The following is a 16,989-nucleotide window of genomic DNA, read 5'->3' as shown; positions in this document are numbered from 1 at the left end:
GGATCACAGCCGCCAGAAGAGGAGGTGCAGGGCGCCTCAGCACTGGTCACACAGAGACACAATCAGCGCTGGTCACACAGAGACAGTCCTTCAAATCACCCAGGCTCAAGTGTCCCACCATCGGCTATTCTCACACCAAGCTGGTGAATTTTTCGTCCCCAAGTGCCACCTGTGCAGCTGTCCTACTTCTCTGGCAGACAGGTTCCAGGCCTCCGGGGCCCACGACTGAGGGGGGAGGGAGAGCAGAGGCGAAGGGACTTTCCACCCTGAAATATTCAGCAGGTCCCGATGCCAGCTGGTGAGCAGCCTGAACCCTAGGGCCCTGAGGTCTTGGGCCCCATCCAGGCTGTGGCTGGAGTAGGAGCGCCCAGGCCTCTCGGGAGCAGAGGTGACACCACCCAGAGAGAGGGCTGCGGCCAGGGCTCCCCAGGAGAGCTAGCTGCCTTGATTAGATCTGACCCAGGCCTCTTGCCTGGAATTCCAGCACCTGCCCTCTTGCCCTTTCCTCAAAGGGTTCTTACACCATGATCCCATTCAAACTCAGACACCCCTGTGCACCTGGGAGCCATGCCTCCAGGACCTTTCTATGACACCACACTATTTCCTCAGTCTTTGGGCCTCAAGTCCTCCTCTTCTGAACAGAAAGGAGGGAGAATAGCACAATCACAGAAGTAACTGGGAGTGATCTGGGCCAGAGAAAAGAGTAGCTTTTTTTCTGTGCATGTGTGTGCGTGTGTGTGTGTGTGTGTGTGTGTGGTGAAGGTGGGCACACTAGAAGCCGAACTAAGCCGAAACAGGTTTGGCTCAGTGGATAGAGCGTCGGCCTGCGGACTGAAAGGTCCCAGGTTCGATTCTGGTCAAGGGCATGTACCTGGGTTGCGGGCACATCCCTAGTAGGGGTTGTGCAGGGGGCAGCTGATCGATGATTCTCTCATCGATGTTTCTAACTCTCTATCCCTCTCTCTTCCTCTCCGTAAAAAAAAAAAAATAAAAAATAAAAAAAGAAGCCGAACTAAGGTGCTAATAATTGGGAGCAATAGACCAATTGAGAGACCTTTGTCACACTTCTCTAGTATTGTCTTCTGCAAACTCCTCCCCTCCTAACCCTTGGCACTCCCAGCATGCCTGTTACAGCTACTGCCCTGAGCGCACTGCTTCCTCTCCCTCCCTTCTGCTCCAGCAGCCCCTCTACCTAGACCTCTCAGCCCCCTGCTCTTTCTGGGTGGCCTCTCCAGGCAGCTGCCCCATTCCCCCCACCTATGTGCCCCCAGAGCACCAGCACCATGCATGGGGGTTACAACTCACCCCATAGGACCAGAGACCCCTAGGATTCTACCACCCTAGGACTCTTGCTTGCAGGATGTCTACTGGCCCTTGGCCCATGGCAACGTGGGTCTGCTAGGCAGACAGCATGGTCTGGGAGCACTAGACCAGGAGTCCAAGATCTGAGCCCTAGGTCCTGGCCCCTCTGACCTCCCAGGGCCTGATGTCACCTACTTCAATCACCTAGAATCTTGCAGTTCAAAAGCCGCTCAGAAAGTACCCGGGGCTGACTGCCCATGGAGAATGAGGAACAGCAAAAGTTCTGCCTTGGCTCTTTGCCCATAACCAGGAATACCCTCTCCTCCTGGTCAGAGGCCACTTGTGAACGTGTACTCCGCAGAAGCTCACAGGAGCCAGAGCTAGAGCTGTACTGATCCTAGATCACATGATACACTGTGCTCTTCAAAAACTCTGACTGGACATCCTGAAGGCTCTTGTTCATTGGGTGGTGGGCCATGAAGACAGGGACGAAGTTTAGTTTTCACTGAGCTCAGCCTCCTCACAATGGAAACCGAGGCCCCGAGAGGGTGAAGAATCCCCCCAAGATCACACAGCTTCTGCATTATGTCCACGGCCAGAGGCTCTGTGACTGAAGTGAGGCACAAACGGGGCCAAGTCGAATCCCTTAGTTTTATTCTCCCTTTTCGATCCCATTGTTGCAGTGGCCATGTCTCTTTCTCCAAAGCCAGCAAACAGGGATCTCTCTCGGGCAAACCCAGGCACAGAACGACCCTGGTTCTTTCCAAGGGCAGAACCCAATCCTGGCAGCACACAGGAGTAAAAGCTCCGACACACCTCAAATGCTACTGCCCAGCAAGGTGTCCCACAACATGAAAGACTGGGGTCTCGCCCAGCTGGTGTGGCTCAGTGGTTGAGCGCCTACCTAGGAACCAGGAGGTAACAGTTCAATTCCCAGTCAGGGCACACGCCTGGGTTGTGGGCTCAATCCCCAGTAGGGGACATGCAGGAGGCAGCCGATCAATAATTCTCATCATTGATGTTTCTATCCCTCTCTCCCTTTCCCTTCCTCTCTGAAATCAATAAAAATATATTTAAAAGGAAAGAACGAAAGAAACACTGGGGTCTCCTAAGCCAGGGGACCTTAATTCCAGATGCGTGTGACAGCACACTCCCACCGCCAGAGCACAGAAGACCCTCCGTGCTCCTGCCTGTCCAATATCCACTTCCCTTCCTGGGGGAACCCCTTTTGGGCCATGAAGTTCAGGTGGGACCAACTCTACTTTCTGGATCCAAGTTACCCAGGCCCAGCCCATGAGGATCTAACCTCGGACTTTCCCTAGAATCACGGGGAATAAATGATGTTGTTTCCTCCAGGCTTCTCAGGAAGCAGACGGAAAGCCCGGAGCTAATGGTGACTGGTGTGCCAACTCAGGGAAGGAGCAGCTCAAGAATGGAGCCACCCACAGGAATCCCACTTCAGAGGCAGAATCTAACACCAGCATGTGGACCCCTGGATCCAGCCAGACCTGAAGGCCTGGGCTTCTCAGTCATGTGCACCAATAAGCATCCTTCCTGCTTAGGATGCTGTGGGTGCCGTGAGTCACATGGCTGGAAGAGCGGTGATGTGGACCAGGAACAAGCAATGCCAGGACCCTCTCCTGCTCCGATCAGGCTGAAGGTACCAGGGACCTGTGCAGCACGCGTGGTGACTCCAGAGCCCAGGCCCGGGGAAGGCAGAGCACAGCCTCCGGAGGGGAGAGGCTCCTTACCTGTGCTGGATTGGCCATGGTCTCGGGTTCTGCAGCAGAATACACTGTGGAGAAGAAAGAGACCCCATGAGACCCCTTGCACGCTGCTCCCCTCCACTCTCTCCCCCAATTTTGCTCACCCTTCCTTCTTCCCAAGGGAGCATATGTTCTCCCTGCTCTTTTCCAGCTGCCTCCAGCTCTTCGGGTTCAGTGACACCCCAAAACCTGGCTCGGGGCCAGATGAGCTTTCCAGAGGACAGTGGATAGAGTAGCCGGTGTCCAAGCACTTCCACCAGGATGGGAAAGGGACTTGGAACCCAGAGGGAGAGAAGTCACAGCCACCGACTGCACGTGACTCCTCCAGGCTGGGCAGGTACTTTCCTAGATATGGTCCCACCTCACCCTCACTGCAATCCTTCGCAGCAGCAATTCCCCTTCTTACAGAGAAGAAACCTGAAGACGAGGGGATTGGGGTCAGGGAGCTAAATCATTCTCCCAAGACCACACAGCTTCAGACGGAATTCAGTAAAGTCCAGATTCCAGAGTCAACGCCATCTGCACCCTGGTGCCCTCTTTCCAAGTCACCAAGATCTGTCCCCAAACCCAGGCAGCTTAGCGGTCTGCACATGAGAAGACTCAGGGCTCCTGGTCCCCTGAGCAAATACCTGAAGGGCCACGGTCCCTGTGTAAGTCAAGAAACATGTCCTGAGCATCTACTCTGACAAGGCACCGCTCTCGGTGCCGTGCTTAAAACCTGCTTTTCTGGAGCTTACTCTGTAATGGGGAATATACATCTGATAAAAACCAGGGAGAAAACCCCGGCTAGGTGACCCAGTCTGTTGGAGTGTCATCTTGTAAACCAAAAGGTTATGGTTCGATCCCCAGTCGAGGTTCATATGGAAGGCAACCGATCAATGTCTCTTCCTCACATTGAGGTATCTCCCTCTCTCTCTCCCTATTCCTCTCAAAAATCAAGAAACATTTTCTCGGGTAAGGATTAAAAAACAAAATACTAAGGAGAAAAGATAAAGCCTGTGCAGGAGGGACAGTGGTCAGGGGGTCTCATGGACCAGGTGGATTCCTGGGAGCTCGGTATGGCTGGTATGGCAGCAGGGACGTTTGGAGGATGTGGGGTTAGGGGCCCAGTGCTTGAAGCCACTGCAGAGTCTTTAAAATTTTCTTTGATGAAACACAAAGTCATGGGGTTGAGGGGTGACTGAACAAACAGGACACACGAACTCACGGAAGGAAATGCCAGGACACAGGTTCTACACTAAAGGACTAAGAAACCAAGGTAGTAAGTCACTAATGTGGTAACTACGCACGATGCCAGGTAGGACCTGAAATATGGGGGGACCACCTTGTAAGGTAGATGACTGTCTCTCCACTATGCTCTACACCTGAAATACAAAACCATACTGAGCCGAAACCAGTTTGGCTCAGTGCATAGAGCCTCGGCCTGCGGACTGAAAGGTCCCAGGTTTGATTCCGGTCAAGGGCATGTACCTTGGTTTGCGGGCACATCCCCAGTGGGGGGTGTGCAAGAGGTAGCTGATTGATGATTCTCTCTCATCGATGTTTCTAACTCTCTATCCCTCTCTCTTTCTCTCTGTAAAAAGTCAATAAAATATATATATTTTTAAAATCATATTGAATGTCAGTTATAATTGAAAAATAAAAGTAAAAAAGACCCCAAGGTCTCTTACCTAAAACAGATGAAAAAGGGGATGTGATTGCTTTGGAAAGGGGAAGAGCTCCCTTAACAGGAAGGCAAAGATGGAAGTGAGCAATCTGCTCAGAATGAGAGGAGAAAGGAGAGCCAGTACTTTCCATTTTATGGAAATTAGATTTTTTATTTTTTATTTTTTTTTAAAGCAGAAACCCTCTGGAAAGAATCAATCAAGAATTTTTAAAAATATATTTTATTGATTTTTTACAGAAAGGAAGGGAGAGGGATAGAGAATTAGAAACATCAATGAGAAACATCGATCAGCTGCCTCCTGCACACCCCCTACTGGGATGTGCCCGCAACCAAGGTACATGCCCTTGACCAGAATCGAACCTGGGACCCTTCAGCCTACAGCCAACGCTCTATCCACTGAGCCAAACTGGCTAGGGTGAAATCAGAACTTTTTAAAGCATGTCTATGGATTGCTTTTTAAAAGTAAAAATCACAACTCTGTCAGACATACTCAGTAACATCTATGAGGGGCTGAGCTAGGAGAGAGGGCAGACACCAAGGCGGCTGTAGCTCAGTGCTTTCCAGTTCTGCACATCAACTCTTCCCCAAAAAACCCTAACAAAAACACATAAGGGAAAGCAGCCCTGGTCTTGTGGTGTGGTCACTGGGGACAGTGTGACACAGTGGGGGAAACACAGGTTTTGGAATCAAACAGACAGGCCTGAATTCAAATCCAGATTGCCACTTATTAGCTATGTGACCTTGGGCATATGACTCATGCCTGAGCTCAAGGTTACCTCAAGGGCAAAACTGTGGCTTGCCCTTTCCTGCCTTGTAGGGTGGCTGGAGGATGAGACAGAGCTCTGGTTAGGAGCAGAGCACACGAGGCCAGGCAGAGGCCTGTTCTCAGTAAACGGTGGCATTTGCTGCACTAGCGGGAAGCTCTGAGGACGGGTCCCCACTGCCTGATTGAGCTCCCCAAAGGGCAGTCAGCAGGCAGACATGAGATGGGGTAGGAAGTGAAGTGAAGAGCAGAGGGCAGAGATATGTCTGCAAACAGCCTGCTGTTGCCCTGACAACCGGGGGCCCCTTGGTACAATGTGCAGCTCTCACCAGGAAATGGAAACCAGCCCTGGGTTTCCCTGGGGCCCGGGGGAATGAGCGGGAGAAAGAGCATCGAGGCCAGCAGGGACTTCCAAGGAGGCGGGAAGTCAGCTGAGGCCAGGAGGGCGGGCCGAGGCCTGTCACCTGCACCACCAGCCTCGAAGCCTTCTCGTTTGGCCTTGTAGATGGAAACTCCGCCGCTGGCGGCAGCCCAGGCCCATCTGGACAAGAGCCCCTTTCCAAGGAGAGCGGTTAGGAGGAGGGGCCTCGGAGACCTTGGGGAAAATGCTCTCAGCTCTGAGAGCTGCTTTTGAGTGCCGGCCTTGTGTGTACGTGGAAAGCAAGCTTCTTCCAGGATTAAATGTTCAGACTGCAGCTCAGGGGGGTCGATCTCCAGCAGCCCCTCCTCCCTGGGCTCAGGGACACTCTGGAGCGAATCACAGAGGTGCCGTCTGCACTGCTTTACCCTGGCTTTCCGAGGGGCTCTGCGTCTTCCCAGAGCAACCCAGCCTACATTTCCCAACTGGCTCACTACGTGTTTTCTATCCAGTGTTTCAGAAAACCAGGGGGCCCCTTAACGATCCACTACTCTAAACTCTCATTCTACACGGGCGTAAAGGCGCCTTAGGGAGACAAGACCAAGACCAAGACCGAGACCACAGCCACATTCTGCCTCCCAGCCTGTCACAACGAGCACCCGCACAGCCCTGAGCCCTGGCTGCAATGGGACCTTAGGAAGGGGCCCCAGGGAGACGCCCAGGTTCTTGTTCCCAAACTGTCTGTAACTTCAGACAAGCCAGGTTCCCTCTCTGGACCTCAGTTTCTTCATCTGTAAAATGGGGACATTATCACTCCCTCTTTGGGAAAATCCAGGGTGGATGTGAGAGGCTTTGATAGATTTCAGCCAGGAATCTTCACAGCAAAATCTCAGAATATCAATCCTACCAGGATTCTCCCCCAGACCCATGTGATTTCTCTCCAGCACCCCACCCCAACCTTAAAATGCACGTCTCACCCTCTTGGTTGAAACCGTTTCTCAAAACTAGCAAGTATGGCCACTCTAGACCTGAGCCTCCTCTCTCCTCCACCAAACCCTGGATCTCTTCTGATCTGGCTGCTCACGAAGGCTCATTGTGGCTGGTCATTCCAGAAATCCATTCAAGGGCAGAGCAGCCTCGTGGCTGCCGGGGCCACCCCTTACCTTAGCCCTGTAGCCTGCAAGCAGCCCTGTTTCCCCCTCCCTCTCTGGGAGCTCAGGCCTGACTCTAGGAAGAATGCTCTGGGGTCGAGAACATACCAGAGCCGGCAGGACCCGTGGCTCACTGCCCCAGAGCGGGGGAGCCTGACAGCTGGACAGGGGAAGGTCACGTCCAAGTCACGCAAAAGGCATGGGCTTCGGGATCAGACGTGACTGTGAGTCACAGCTCTGCTCCTGCACCCAGTCTGTGATTTCAGTAAGTTACCTAAACTGAACCTCCATGTCCACATCTGCAAAAGGCCTTTACCCTGGTAAACGTTACCTCCACGTACGGAGAAATAAAGGAAACAATGAATGCACAGCTGTTAGCACGGTGCCGGGCACACAACAAACACAGAATAAATGGCAGCTTTTATAGGGACGAGCCCAAACAAATACAAGGGAGGCAGCGTGGCAGCCTAAGAAAGAATGCAGGTTTTGCCGTCATGACCCAAGTTCAAATCCTGACACGGCAAATTCCTGGTTCATGACCGTGGGTGAGTTATGTCATTTCTCTGACTCGGTTTCTTCATCTCTGAAATGACAATCCCCTAAAGTTTTTGTAAAAACCCAATGAAGTAAGGCAGATAAAACGCTCAGCATGGGCAGACACAGAGGCAATGTTTTTCATCATTGGTGGCATCTGTTCCTGCGGTCATCCCTCTTAGAGCAGCGACTCCAGTTTTGATGGTCCATTGGGATGTTTGTTATACACAGACAGTGAAAGATATACACAGACGTTCACAGTCAGGAGTTTGGACTCGCCCCAGCCAGTGTGGCTCAGTGGATAGAGTGGTGGACTGCAGACTAAAGGATCCTGGGTTTGATTCCAGTCAAGGGCACATGCCTGGGTTGCAGGCTCGATCCTCAGTAAGGGGTGTGCAGGAGGTAGCCAATCAACGATTCTCTCTCATCACTGATGTTTCTATTTCTCTCTCCCTTTCCCTTCCTCTCTGAAAACAATAAAAATATATTTATAGACTCAATGCAATGAAGCAGAGGGAGGAGGAGAAAAGGGGGAGAGGCCAGGTGATACTAAAACACCAGCATAACAAAAACATTTCTGTCCTCCAAAGGTTGCCCTGGCCTGTGTGCACAATGGGTTGGAGCTGCGTACCAAAGGACTGTGGTTCCATTCCTGGTCAGGGCACAAATGCAGGTTCCGGGTTAGATCCCTGGCTGGGACATGCAAGTAAACCAATGTTTCTCTCTCCCCCCTCCCTCTCTAAAATTAACAAAACAAAATTTATTTTTAAAAGGTGGTTTGTGGACTTTGGAGGAGCCGAGTGCACTTTTAGGGAAGGAGGACATGTTGAGTGTAAGGGGGTGAAACCAGGTGTGTGGGGTGAACAGTTTGAGGAAAATCAGGAAATAACCTGGCCCAGGATGGTGTCCTCAGTGGGTAGAGCATCAGCAGGCAAACTGAAGGGTTTTGGGTTCTATTTCTGATCAAGGGCACGCCTATCTGGGTTGCAGGTTTGATCCCACATGCAGAATGCAACCAATCAATGTGCTTCTCTCACATTGATGTCCCTCTCTCTCTCTCTCTCTGCCCCTCCCTCACTCCCTTCTACTCTCTCTAAAAACATCAATGTGAAAAAATCCTTGGGTGAAAATTTTTTAAAAAGAAGGAAGGAAGGAAGAAAGAAAGGAAGGAAGGAAGGAAGGACGGACCTGGAAGGCGGTATCTGTGCCCCAGGAATCCCCAAGAGACTTACACTTGAGCTGTGTCACTGCCCTCAATACAGCACTCCCCCTTCCCGCCCCCCACACCCACACACACACCCTGCAACTCAGCATTCAAGGCCTTTGACATCCTTCCTGATTTAACTGTCCTCTCCTCCCTCCATCCACACCACACCCTCCCCTGCACCCTCCAACCCAGAATCTCTGCCTACCAGCATTTCTGACCCAGCTTTCTAGCACTAACACAGTGCTTTTAAATTCTGGCTTCATCAATCCCACTGGGGGATGGGGGGTGGGTTCAAACTAACCAAACCAACCCCCAGAGACTCTGATTCAGCAGTTCTGAGGTGAGGTCTGGGCTTTGGTAATTTTTTAAAACTTTCCTAAATGATTCTGCCAACTCTTCCAGGAAGCCAGGAGAGATTTCTCCGGCCTTTGGGGACCCCCCTCACCCCCCAACAGCATTCTGAAACCACCTGCACTCAGTGGCTTGGGGCAACCACTGTGGATTTAGGATTCTCCTATTAGATGGAGGCAGCTTGCCTCCAAGGTATTGTGGGGGGAATCTGTACTTCAAGTTTTCTAGGGTGTCTGGTTTCAGTCTTTGCTTTTGAGCTGTTTTACAGTTCAGGAAGCTGTAGATAACTGATTGACGGTAATGCAAAGTAATTCTTATGATATGCTCATCCTGTCCTACCTGGTGAAGGCCTAATTATTTCTCTCCTCCTCTGATGGAAAAAAGTTTGCCTCCATTTGTACATTCCTTTCAATATAAAGATGTCTACTGATTCTCTCTGGAGCCAGTTGGGTCATTAATCAATGAGTTCAATAAAATCTTTAGCACATGGTCGTTTTTATAGCTGGGTGAGCCATGTTTCTACTCTTTCTTGAAAATACTGTATATGTGTCTTTGCCATCTACCATCGTGTGTGGTTCATAAGGATTGTTGGATAAAATGCACTGAGTAGCTTTAATGCTATCTTTATTGACCCCCTTGAAAAATCACAGTGTAGCCCTAGCTGGGTGGCTCAGTTCGTCGGACACCGTCCCATACACCAAAAGGTTGCTGGTTCTTGCTGGTTTGATTCCCAGTCATCCCTGGTAGGGGGAGTGCAGGAGGCAGCTGATTGATCTTTTGCTCTCGTATCGATGTTTCTCTCTCCCTCTCCCTTCTCTCTCTCTAAAAAAATCTATTAAAAATACTTTTAAAAAATCACAATGTAGGGGAGGAAAAATAATTTCCCTTTTACTAGACCTTCTAGGTTCTTCTGTCTGGTTTAATAATGGAATCAACGTGAGACAACTTAACAAGAGAAAATAACCAAATTTATCATGTATGTACACACGGGAGTTCCATAAGAATATGGGACTCAAGGGCCAGTTGAGGCTTATGAACTACTTTTAAAGAGAAAGGAGTAGTGGCTGGGACTTCAAAGAGGAGGCAGGCAATTCGCAGGAGCAAACATCTGGGCCACCCAGCAATAACGCGACCCTTACGGGAGTCTCACAACCAGACTTTGTTAGGCTCCTCTCCATCTGCCACATCCAGTCATTATTATGCTAAGGTGGATATGCTGGAGTGACCGCCCTTTCTGGGGCAGATTTTTCTCTCTAAATTATTTTAGGCAAGTAAGGGGTAGGGTAAAAGGCTCTTCTTGAGTCTTTTGTTTCTAAAACAAAACAAAAAACACACAGCTGAAAATTATCACTATTCCCCTAAAATGGGCATATTTGGGGGTGGCAAACACTGCTCCCCCTCAACAGGATAAAAGGAACCATCCAGCCTGGTGCTTCTATTCCTAGTTAGATAGCTAAGAGAGGAAACACACCGAGTGGTGAAGTAACTTGCCCAACTCATAAAGAGAATGCGTACTTAAGCAGGGACTCATTTTCCCAAAAGCAGGGGCCTCTTGGTGTCCACTGAGAGGAACTGGAGGTGGAATAAAAAACGAAACGGACGAGTCTCCCCCTGCCACCAAGCTGGCAATTTAGTGCAGTAACCTGCCTTTTTCTTTTTTTTGAATCCCATACACCGCCAGAGACAAAAGAAAGGAACTGTGCATTCATCATGATGAACAAAAGCATACTTTTTAAGCATGAGATCAAAAGTCTATAGTAAATCAAAAGGTTTCTACCCGTACCTTTCTGATGAAAGAGTCATCTTTCGTGCCTGCCGGGGTGTGTACACCCCACTTAGAGGTCTCTGGCCTCTAGCATCTAGAAGAGCCTTCCCTTTCCTCTTTCCTGATGGCTCCTCCCCCAGCCCGCAGGAAGCGCCCCAGGCCTCCGGGAGCCTCCGGTAAATGGCATTCCTGGCCCAGAGCTCGGGCACAACCCCCAGCTCCAGCACTCGGGTTTCTTAGAGAGCAGTGTCTTTCCCTCTCCTGACCCACAATCATTGATCCCAGGGCTGCACAAGGCCGCAGGAGATCACTGGCTGCCCCCAGCTGGAACTGGACTGACCCGGTTTAAATCCCAGCCTGTCACTTTCAAGGTGCAGTGTCTCCCAGGACAGAGGCTATGGCTCCAGGGCCTGTGCCCCAAGCTGAACCAGCTAGGCAGGAACCTTGAGCAAGCACTTAACCTCCTAAGTAGGAGGAGAGAGAAAAACAGTGCCTACCACAGAGGAGTGACGGTGAGAATGAAAGATTTTTTTAAAAAGTGTCAACAACAAGAAGTTAAAAAAAAGCCAACAAGAGTTAAAAAAAAAAAAGCCCTAGCCGGTTTGGCTCAGTGGATAGAGCATCAGCCCTCAGACTGAAGGGTCCCGGTTCGATTCGGTGTCAAGGGCCTATGCCTTTTTTGCAGGTTTCCTGGCCATGGTTGGGGCATGGGCAGGAGAAAACCAATCGATGTGTCTCTCTCACACTGATGTTTCTCTCTGTCCCTCCCCCTTCCTTCCACTCTCTCTAAAAAACCAATGGAAAACATCCTCGGGTGAGGATTAACAAAAAATAAAATAAAATAAAAAGTTAAAAAAGAAGAAAACATGGTTAGTGCTTAGAAGAGGCCCTGGCACATAGGACACATTATGTGAGACTATTATTTCTCCCCTACACTTTTATTTATTTATTTTTTAAATATATTTTATTGATTTTGTACAGAGAGGAAGGGAGAGAGATAGAGAGTTAGAAACATCGATGAGAGAGAATCATCGATCAGCTGCCTCTTGCACACCCCCTACTGGGGATATGCCCGCAACCAAGGTACATGCCCTTGACCGGAATCGAACCCGGGACCTTTCAGTCCCCAAGCCGACGCTCTATCCATTGAGCCAAACCGGTCCCGGCTCTCCCCTACACTTTTAAAGGCTCCGTTTCCACATCTGCAAAATGGGCATGCTAACAGCGTGAGCCGTCGCCCCTATCCAGGGCTCGGCCGGGGCCTGCCAAGTTGGAAGGGTGCCATACCTCAGAGAAGCTGCTATTTTAGTCTTACTCAGAGAGCCGGGACACCCGCTTTGCAGATGGGGAACCTGAGGCTCGGGTCACTGCCGCTGAGAGCACCACGCTCCTCTGAGACTGCACCGGTAGCACTTGCTTCTCTGTGCACGGCACTCTGCAATCTACAAGACACTTCACATCTGCAATTCTGCAATCCCAAGAGGGCAAACGCATCCTCCTTCTGCAGGTGGGGGGGTCTGAGGCTCTGAAAACCCAAGGACAGTCACTCCCCCTGAGCCAGTCTCGGTGCGGGAGGAAATGGAATGTGGCTGATTCCCAGCCAAGAAGTGTATAAGCATGAAGGCATCCACACTACAGGCACAGACTTCCGCTCGTCTATGGGGATGGGGGGGAGGGGGGTGTGGGACAGGGTTGGGGGAGGGGGGCGCAGGGGGGCAGAGAGACGTGCAAGCTCAAAAATCTGGGTAAAGACCACATCCTGTGCTTTGTCTCCACCCCGGAAGTATGGTGGAGAGGCTGGGTGGGGTGTGAGGCTGGCTGCACCCCTGGGCCTCCCCAGAAAATCCTAGAATGATACAACAAGAAGACTCATGCAGCCCCCACCCCCTTTACCAGCTGGGTACCGGGGGCCCATCTCCCATCCCTCTAGAGAGGAAGGAGCTAAGGACCAGGGGGGAGGTGGTGTGTAACCAGGGCTCCCTCCAGTGCTGCAGTGCAGAGGCTCCAGACCCTGGCAGCGACCCATCACTGCAGAGCTCCCCCACCCCTCCCTGGAATCAGCCCCGAGAGCTCAGGTCCCCGGCTTCCCAGGGGCAGCCTGGAAAACTCATGCAAACACATTCTCCCCCTGCAACAGCTGCAGCCCTTACCCAGAAACCACAGCTCTTTTCTGTATCCCAGCAGCCGCCTTGGGAACAGGGGTGGAAGGCAAAGGGAGATGGGTGAGTGACTGCCACAGCTGCAGAGGGGGAATGGAGGCCTCAGCCTCCCCGCCCAGCCCCACCCAACTCCCAGAATTCTAAGTCTTAGGGCCTTGAATCCTAGAAAACCAGCGCCAGTTCTGGAAGAGAAAGCAGATTCAGCAGACTTTGCTACGGGCGGGGGCTAAGGCCGAGAGAGGGAAGGGGCTTGCTCAAGGACCCCTCCCCCCCAGCACCTGGGTCGATAGCCCAGCTTTCCCCTGCTGACCCCAGGCCACTGCCCTCTGCATGGTGCAGGGCGTGATGGGCAGAAGGGCAGGGTCCGTGGGAGCTGAAGCAGGGCAGGTCGTTCACCCCGAAGGGGAGGGACTAAGAGGTCAGGATATCCCCCGGGGTCAGTGGGGCCAGCGATTCAAGGTGTGCTCTGGGCGGGGGAAGAAGGGGAAGTGAGGGAAACCAGAGGCCTTCCTTTCACAAACCCTGGAGCCATATGCCCAAATTTGGAATAGTCCTGGGAGACCCACCAGGATTTGGAGAAAAGGAGGGGGAGGGAGGAAGCAAAGGCTGCCTCCACCCTCCCAAAGGACCCCCTGCCCCTCGCAGGGCTAGCGGGGAGGGGGTAGTGGGCCAGCCTTCACAAGCCTGTATCACGACTTCCCAAACCGTTTCACAGCCAGTTTCCAGAGAGGGCCTGGCTCTATCCGCTTGTCCTTGGAGATGGAAACTGAGGCTGAGAGGGAAAGCTACCCATTCAAGGTTACCCTGCAAGTTGCTGGTAGAGCTGGGCTTCGATTCAAGAACTTCATTCCCGTTCCAGGGGTGACCTGAAGCCCCCAAGTTTGGGGAAGGCCTACACTGGGCTTGGGGAGAGCAGGAAGAAGGGTGGGGCCTTTGCTGGAAGCCTCCTTTAAGGGCAAGCAGGGTCCGCACCCAGACAGCCGTCCCCCCCAGCTGCCTACTCCAGCCTCCTCCTAAGGCTGCAAGTCTGGCTCTGCGCGACCCCCGCCTGCGCCCTCAGCCACGCCCGTCCTGCGGGTCGGGTCCTTGGATCCCCCTTTCCGAGTCCCTCCAGGGCCTCCCTTCCTCCCTCCAACTCTCCCTCCCTCCCTTCCTCCCCAGCCCTCCCGGGCCTCAGCCAGGTGCCGGGGCCCCTGGACCACACCCTCCGCAGGCAGAGCCGGCCGCCCCCCGGCCAGGGCGCCCTCCGCCCCGCTCCCCCGCCGGCAGCGCCAGGTCTGCTCCCCGCCCTCCCCTCTCCAGGAGACGCACCCAGCCTGCGACCCTCCGGGTGACCGCGCCCTTGGGCCCCGGCCCCCGGCAGCCCTCCCGGCTCCCGGGCACCCCCTCCCCACGCCCGGGCGGGAGGCGGGGGTCCGGAATGACCGAGCGTTTACTAATCGCCCCCCCGCACCTTCGCAGCCCCTGGAGCCAGGCCCTCTCGGCCTCCCCGCACTCACCGCAGACCGGAGGAGGGACGGGCGGACGCGGAGCTCGCTGGGTGGAAGCCCGTTAGCGGAGCAGCAGCCGCAGCGGGGGCGGACCGGGCGCGGAGCCGTGGGCCGGGGAGGGACACGTGGCGCGCGGGGGCCAATCCGGCTCGCCCCGCCTCCCCGCCTCCCCTCCCACCCCCGGCCTTTGCTTAGGTTCCAGTCCCCAATAGCCCACCAGGTCGCTGGCGTTCCTGACCTGCTCTCCAGGAGACAAGGGTCCAGGGAAGGTCCGGGCTTTGGCCAGAGTCACACAGTCAGCGGGTTGTGGAGTCAGGAGAGGAGCCTGAGCCCGGGGAGTCCAGAGAGCTGCTCCTGCGTGCTCGGTTCTGGGCAGTGCATGGTCCAGAGGGAAAGGGAGACAAAAAGACCAGCAGTTATGATCCAGGGCTGTGGAGAAAGCAGCACGCATTTCCTGAAAGCATGAACTCTTTGGCCATACAGAGAGAGCGGGGTAGAACGGATCACCCGGGGATTTGCGAAGACTTCCTGGAGGAGGCGACGGTGCAGGGAAAGTTAAGAAATTCTTTGGTGAACAGGCAGAAAGATGGCAATTCCGAGATGTCATTCAGCTGCAGAGACTCCCCGGGCAAGACTCTGACGATCAATTTGCTCATCTGAACGATAAGGGTAGCCAACGTTTCTATTATATAAGGATTGTCCTCAATCTGTTTCTATTTCAGAGACCTCTAAGCCTCCCACAAGGAGACCTGGTTGGAAAGCCCTTTCCTCTCTTCATTTCCCAACGACATTGAACACGGTTCCTGAGCGGGGAGGCCGACGTACGCAAATGGAGGGTAGGTGCCTAGGTCACCTTTATAATGAAGGTCAGCCAGCTGTAACCTGGACATCATAAAGGGCAGTGATGGCCCACAGCAGATGGGCCCAGCCTAGCCTAGGCTTCCGCAGGACAGTGATGCTACGCTGTGACCAGAAAGATGAGTGTAATCTAGTAAGAGACTAGGAAGGAATTAAAATAATCACCTTAAGATGAGGAGGAACCAAATTGTGGGGGCAGAGGGTGGAGGCTTGTGAGCCCTGTGAGACTTTGCCTTTTACTCTGAGGCATTTGGGGAGCTGTTACAGAATGTTCAGCAGATGGACATGATTTTTTTTTAAATCCACATAACATAAATTAAGCATTTTATAATGAACATTTCGGTAGCATATACTACATTCATATTGTGCCATCACTGCCTCTATCTAGTTCCAAAATGTTTTCATCACCCTAAAAGGAGACTCCATAACCTTTAAGCAGTCACCCCATTTCTCCCCTTCCCTCGCCTGGCAACCACCAACCTGCTTTCCGCCTCTGTGGATTTACCTGTCCTGAATATGTCACATAAATAGATCCGAAGTTCTGAATATGACACATAAATAGATCCGAAGTTCTGAATATGTCACATAAATAGATCCGAAGTATCTGTGGCTCTTGTGTCTGGCTTCCTTCTTCTAGCTTAATTGTGTTAGTCGGGGTTTTCTGGAAAAACAGAACCAAAGGATACAAGAGGAGATTTGTTATAGAAATTGGCTTTTGCAGTTATGGAGTCCAGAAAGTCCCTCCATCTGCCGTCTCCTGGGTGGAGAAGCAGGAGAGCCAATGGTGCAATTCAGTCAGATGCTGAGGCCTGAGAACAGAAATGATGGACATCTCAATGTGTGTGTGTGTGTGTGTGTGTGTGTGAGAGAGAGAGAGAGAGAGAGAGAGAGAGAGAGAGAGAGAGAGAGGGAGAGGGAGACCTCAATGGCTTGGATGACTAAGGCAGGGGCCTTTACTCAGTCTGCTCAATTGAATGCTAACCCTCACAGACACTCCCAGAAATAAAGTTTTACTAGCTCTCCAGGCACCCCTTAGCCCAGTTAAGCTGACACATAAAATTAACCATCACAATAATAATTTTGAAGTTTGTATCAATACTCTATCCTTTTTACAGCTGAATAGTATTCCACTGGGCGGAGGTACCACATTTGTTTATTCATTCATCACCTTGTGGACAGTGCTGCTATAAATGCTTGAGTACAAATATTTGATTGAGCATATTTTTTCAGTCCTTCTGTGTATTCCCTGAAGAGTGGAATTGCTGGTTCATACAGTAATTCTATATTTAACTTCTGTTGAACTATTTTCCAGTGTCTGCACCATCTTTCTTATTTATCTTTCGTGGCTCCTCTGGTCCTGGTGTGTTCCCTCAGCTCCCGAAGAGCTCTCATGGTTTCCCAACCTTCTCTATGCATCTCTCTCTCGCTCTCGCTCTCGCTCTCCCTCTCCTCTCCCTCTCCCTCTCGCTCTTGCTCTCCTCTCCCTCTCCCTCTCCCTCTCCCTCTCCCTCTCCCTCTCCCTCTCCCTCTCCCTCTCCCTCTCCCTCTCCCTCTCCCTCTCCCTCTCCCTCTCCCTCTCCCTCTCCCCCCGCCTTTGTTTTTGTGAAGAAGCCATTCAA

General features: G+C 52.2%; 1 protein-coding gene across 3 annotated transcripts in view; it reads right to left on the bottom strand.

Annotated features, from left to right (window-relative positions):
- The window catches only part of ANXA6 (annexin A6), a 49,656-nt gene extending 35,032 nt beyond the window's left edge, over window positions 1-14,624 (bottom strand). Inside the window, exons 1-2 of one of the 3 annotated variants that reach the window (XM_036424719.2) lie at window positions 14,522-14,624; window positions 3,054-3,097 (exon numbers count right to left, since the gene is read on the bottom strand). In XM_036424719.2, the coding sequence (XP_036280612.1) occupies window positions 3,054-3,071 (18 nt within the window). In that variant the 5' untranslated portion in view covers window positions 3,072-3,097; window positions 14,522-14,624. Of the gene's footprint in view, window positions 1-3,053; window positions 3,098-13,013; window positions 13,071-14,521 lie in introns of those variants that run through there. The other 2 variants (XM_036424720.2, XM_045576320.1) reach the window with 2 other exon arrangements.
- Window positions 14,625-16,989: the final 2,365 nt, after the last annotated feature.

This window comes from Pipistrellus kuhlii, unplaced genomic scaffold, assembly GCF_014108245.1.
Source record: "Pipistrellus kuhlii isolate mPipKuh1 unplaced genomic scaffold, mPipKuh1.p scaffold_m20_p_8, whole genome shotgun sequence".
NCBI classification, from domain to species: Eukaryota; Metazoa; Chordata; class Mammalia; order Chiroptera; family Vespertilionidae; genus Pipistrellus; species Pipistrellus kuhlii.
The sequence above is the reverse complement of the archived record's forward strand: the minus strand, read 5'-3'. Positions and strand labels throughout refer to the sequence as shown.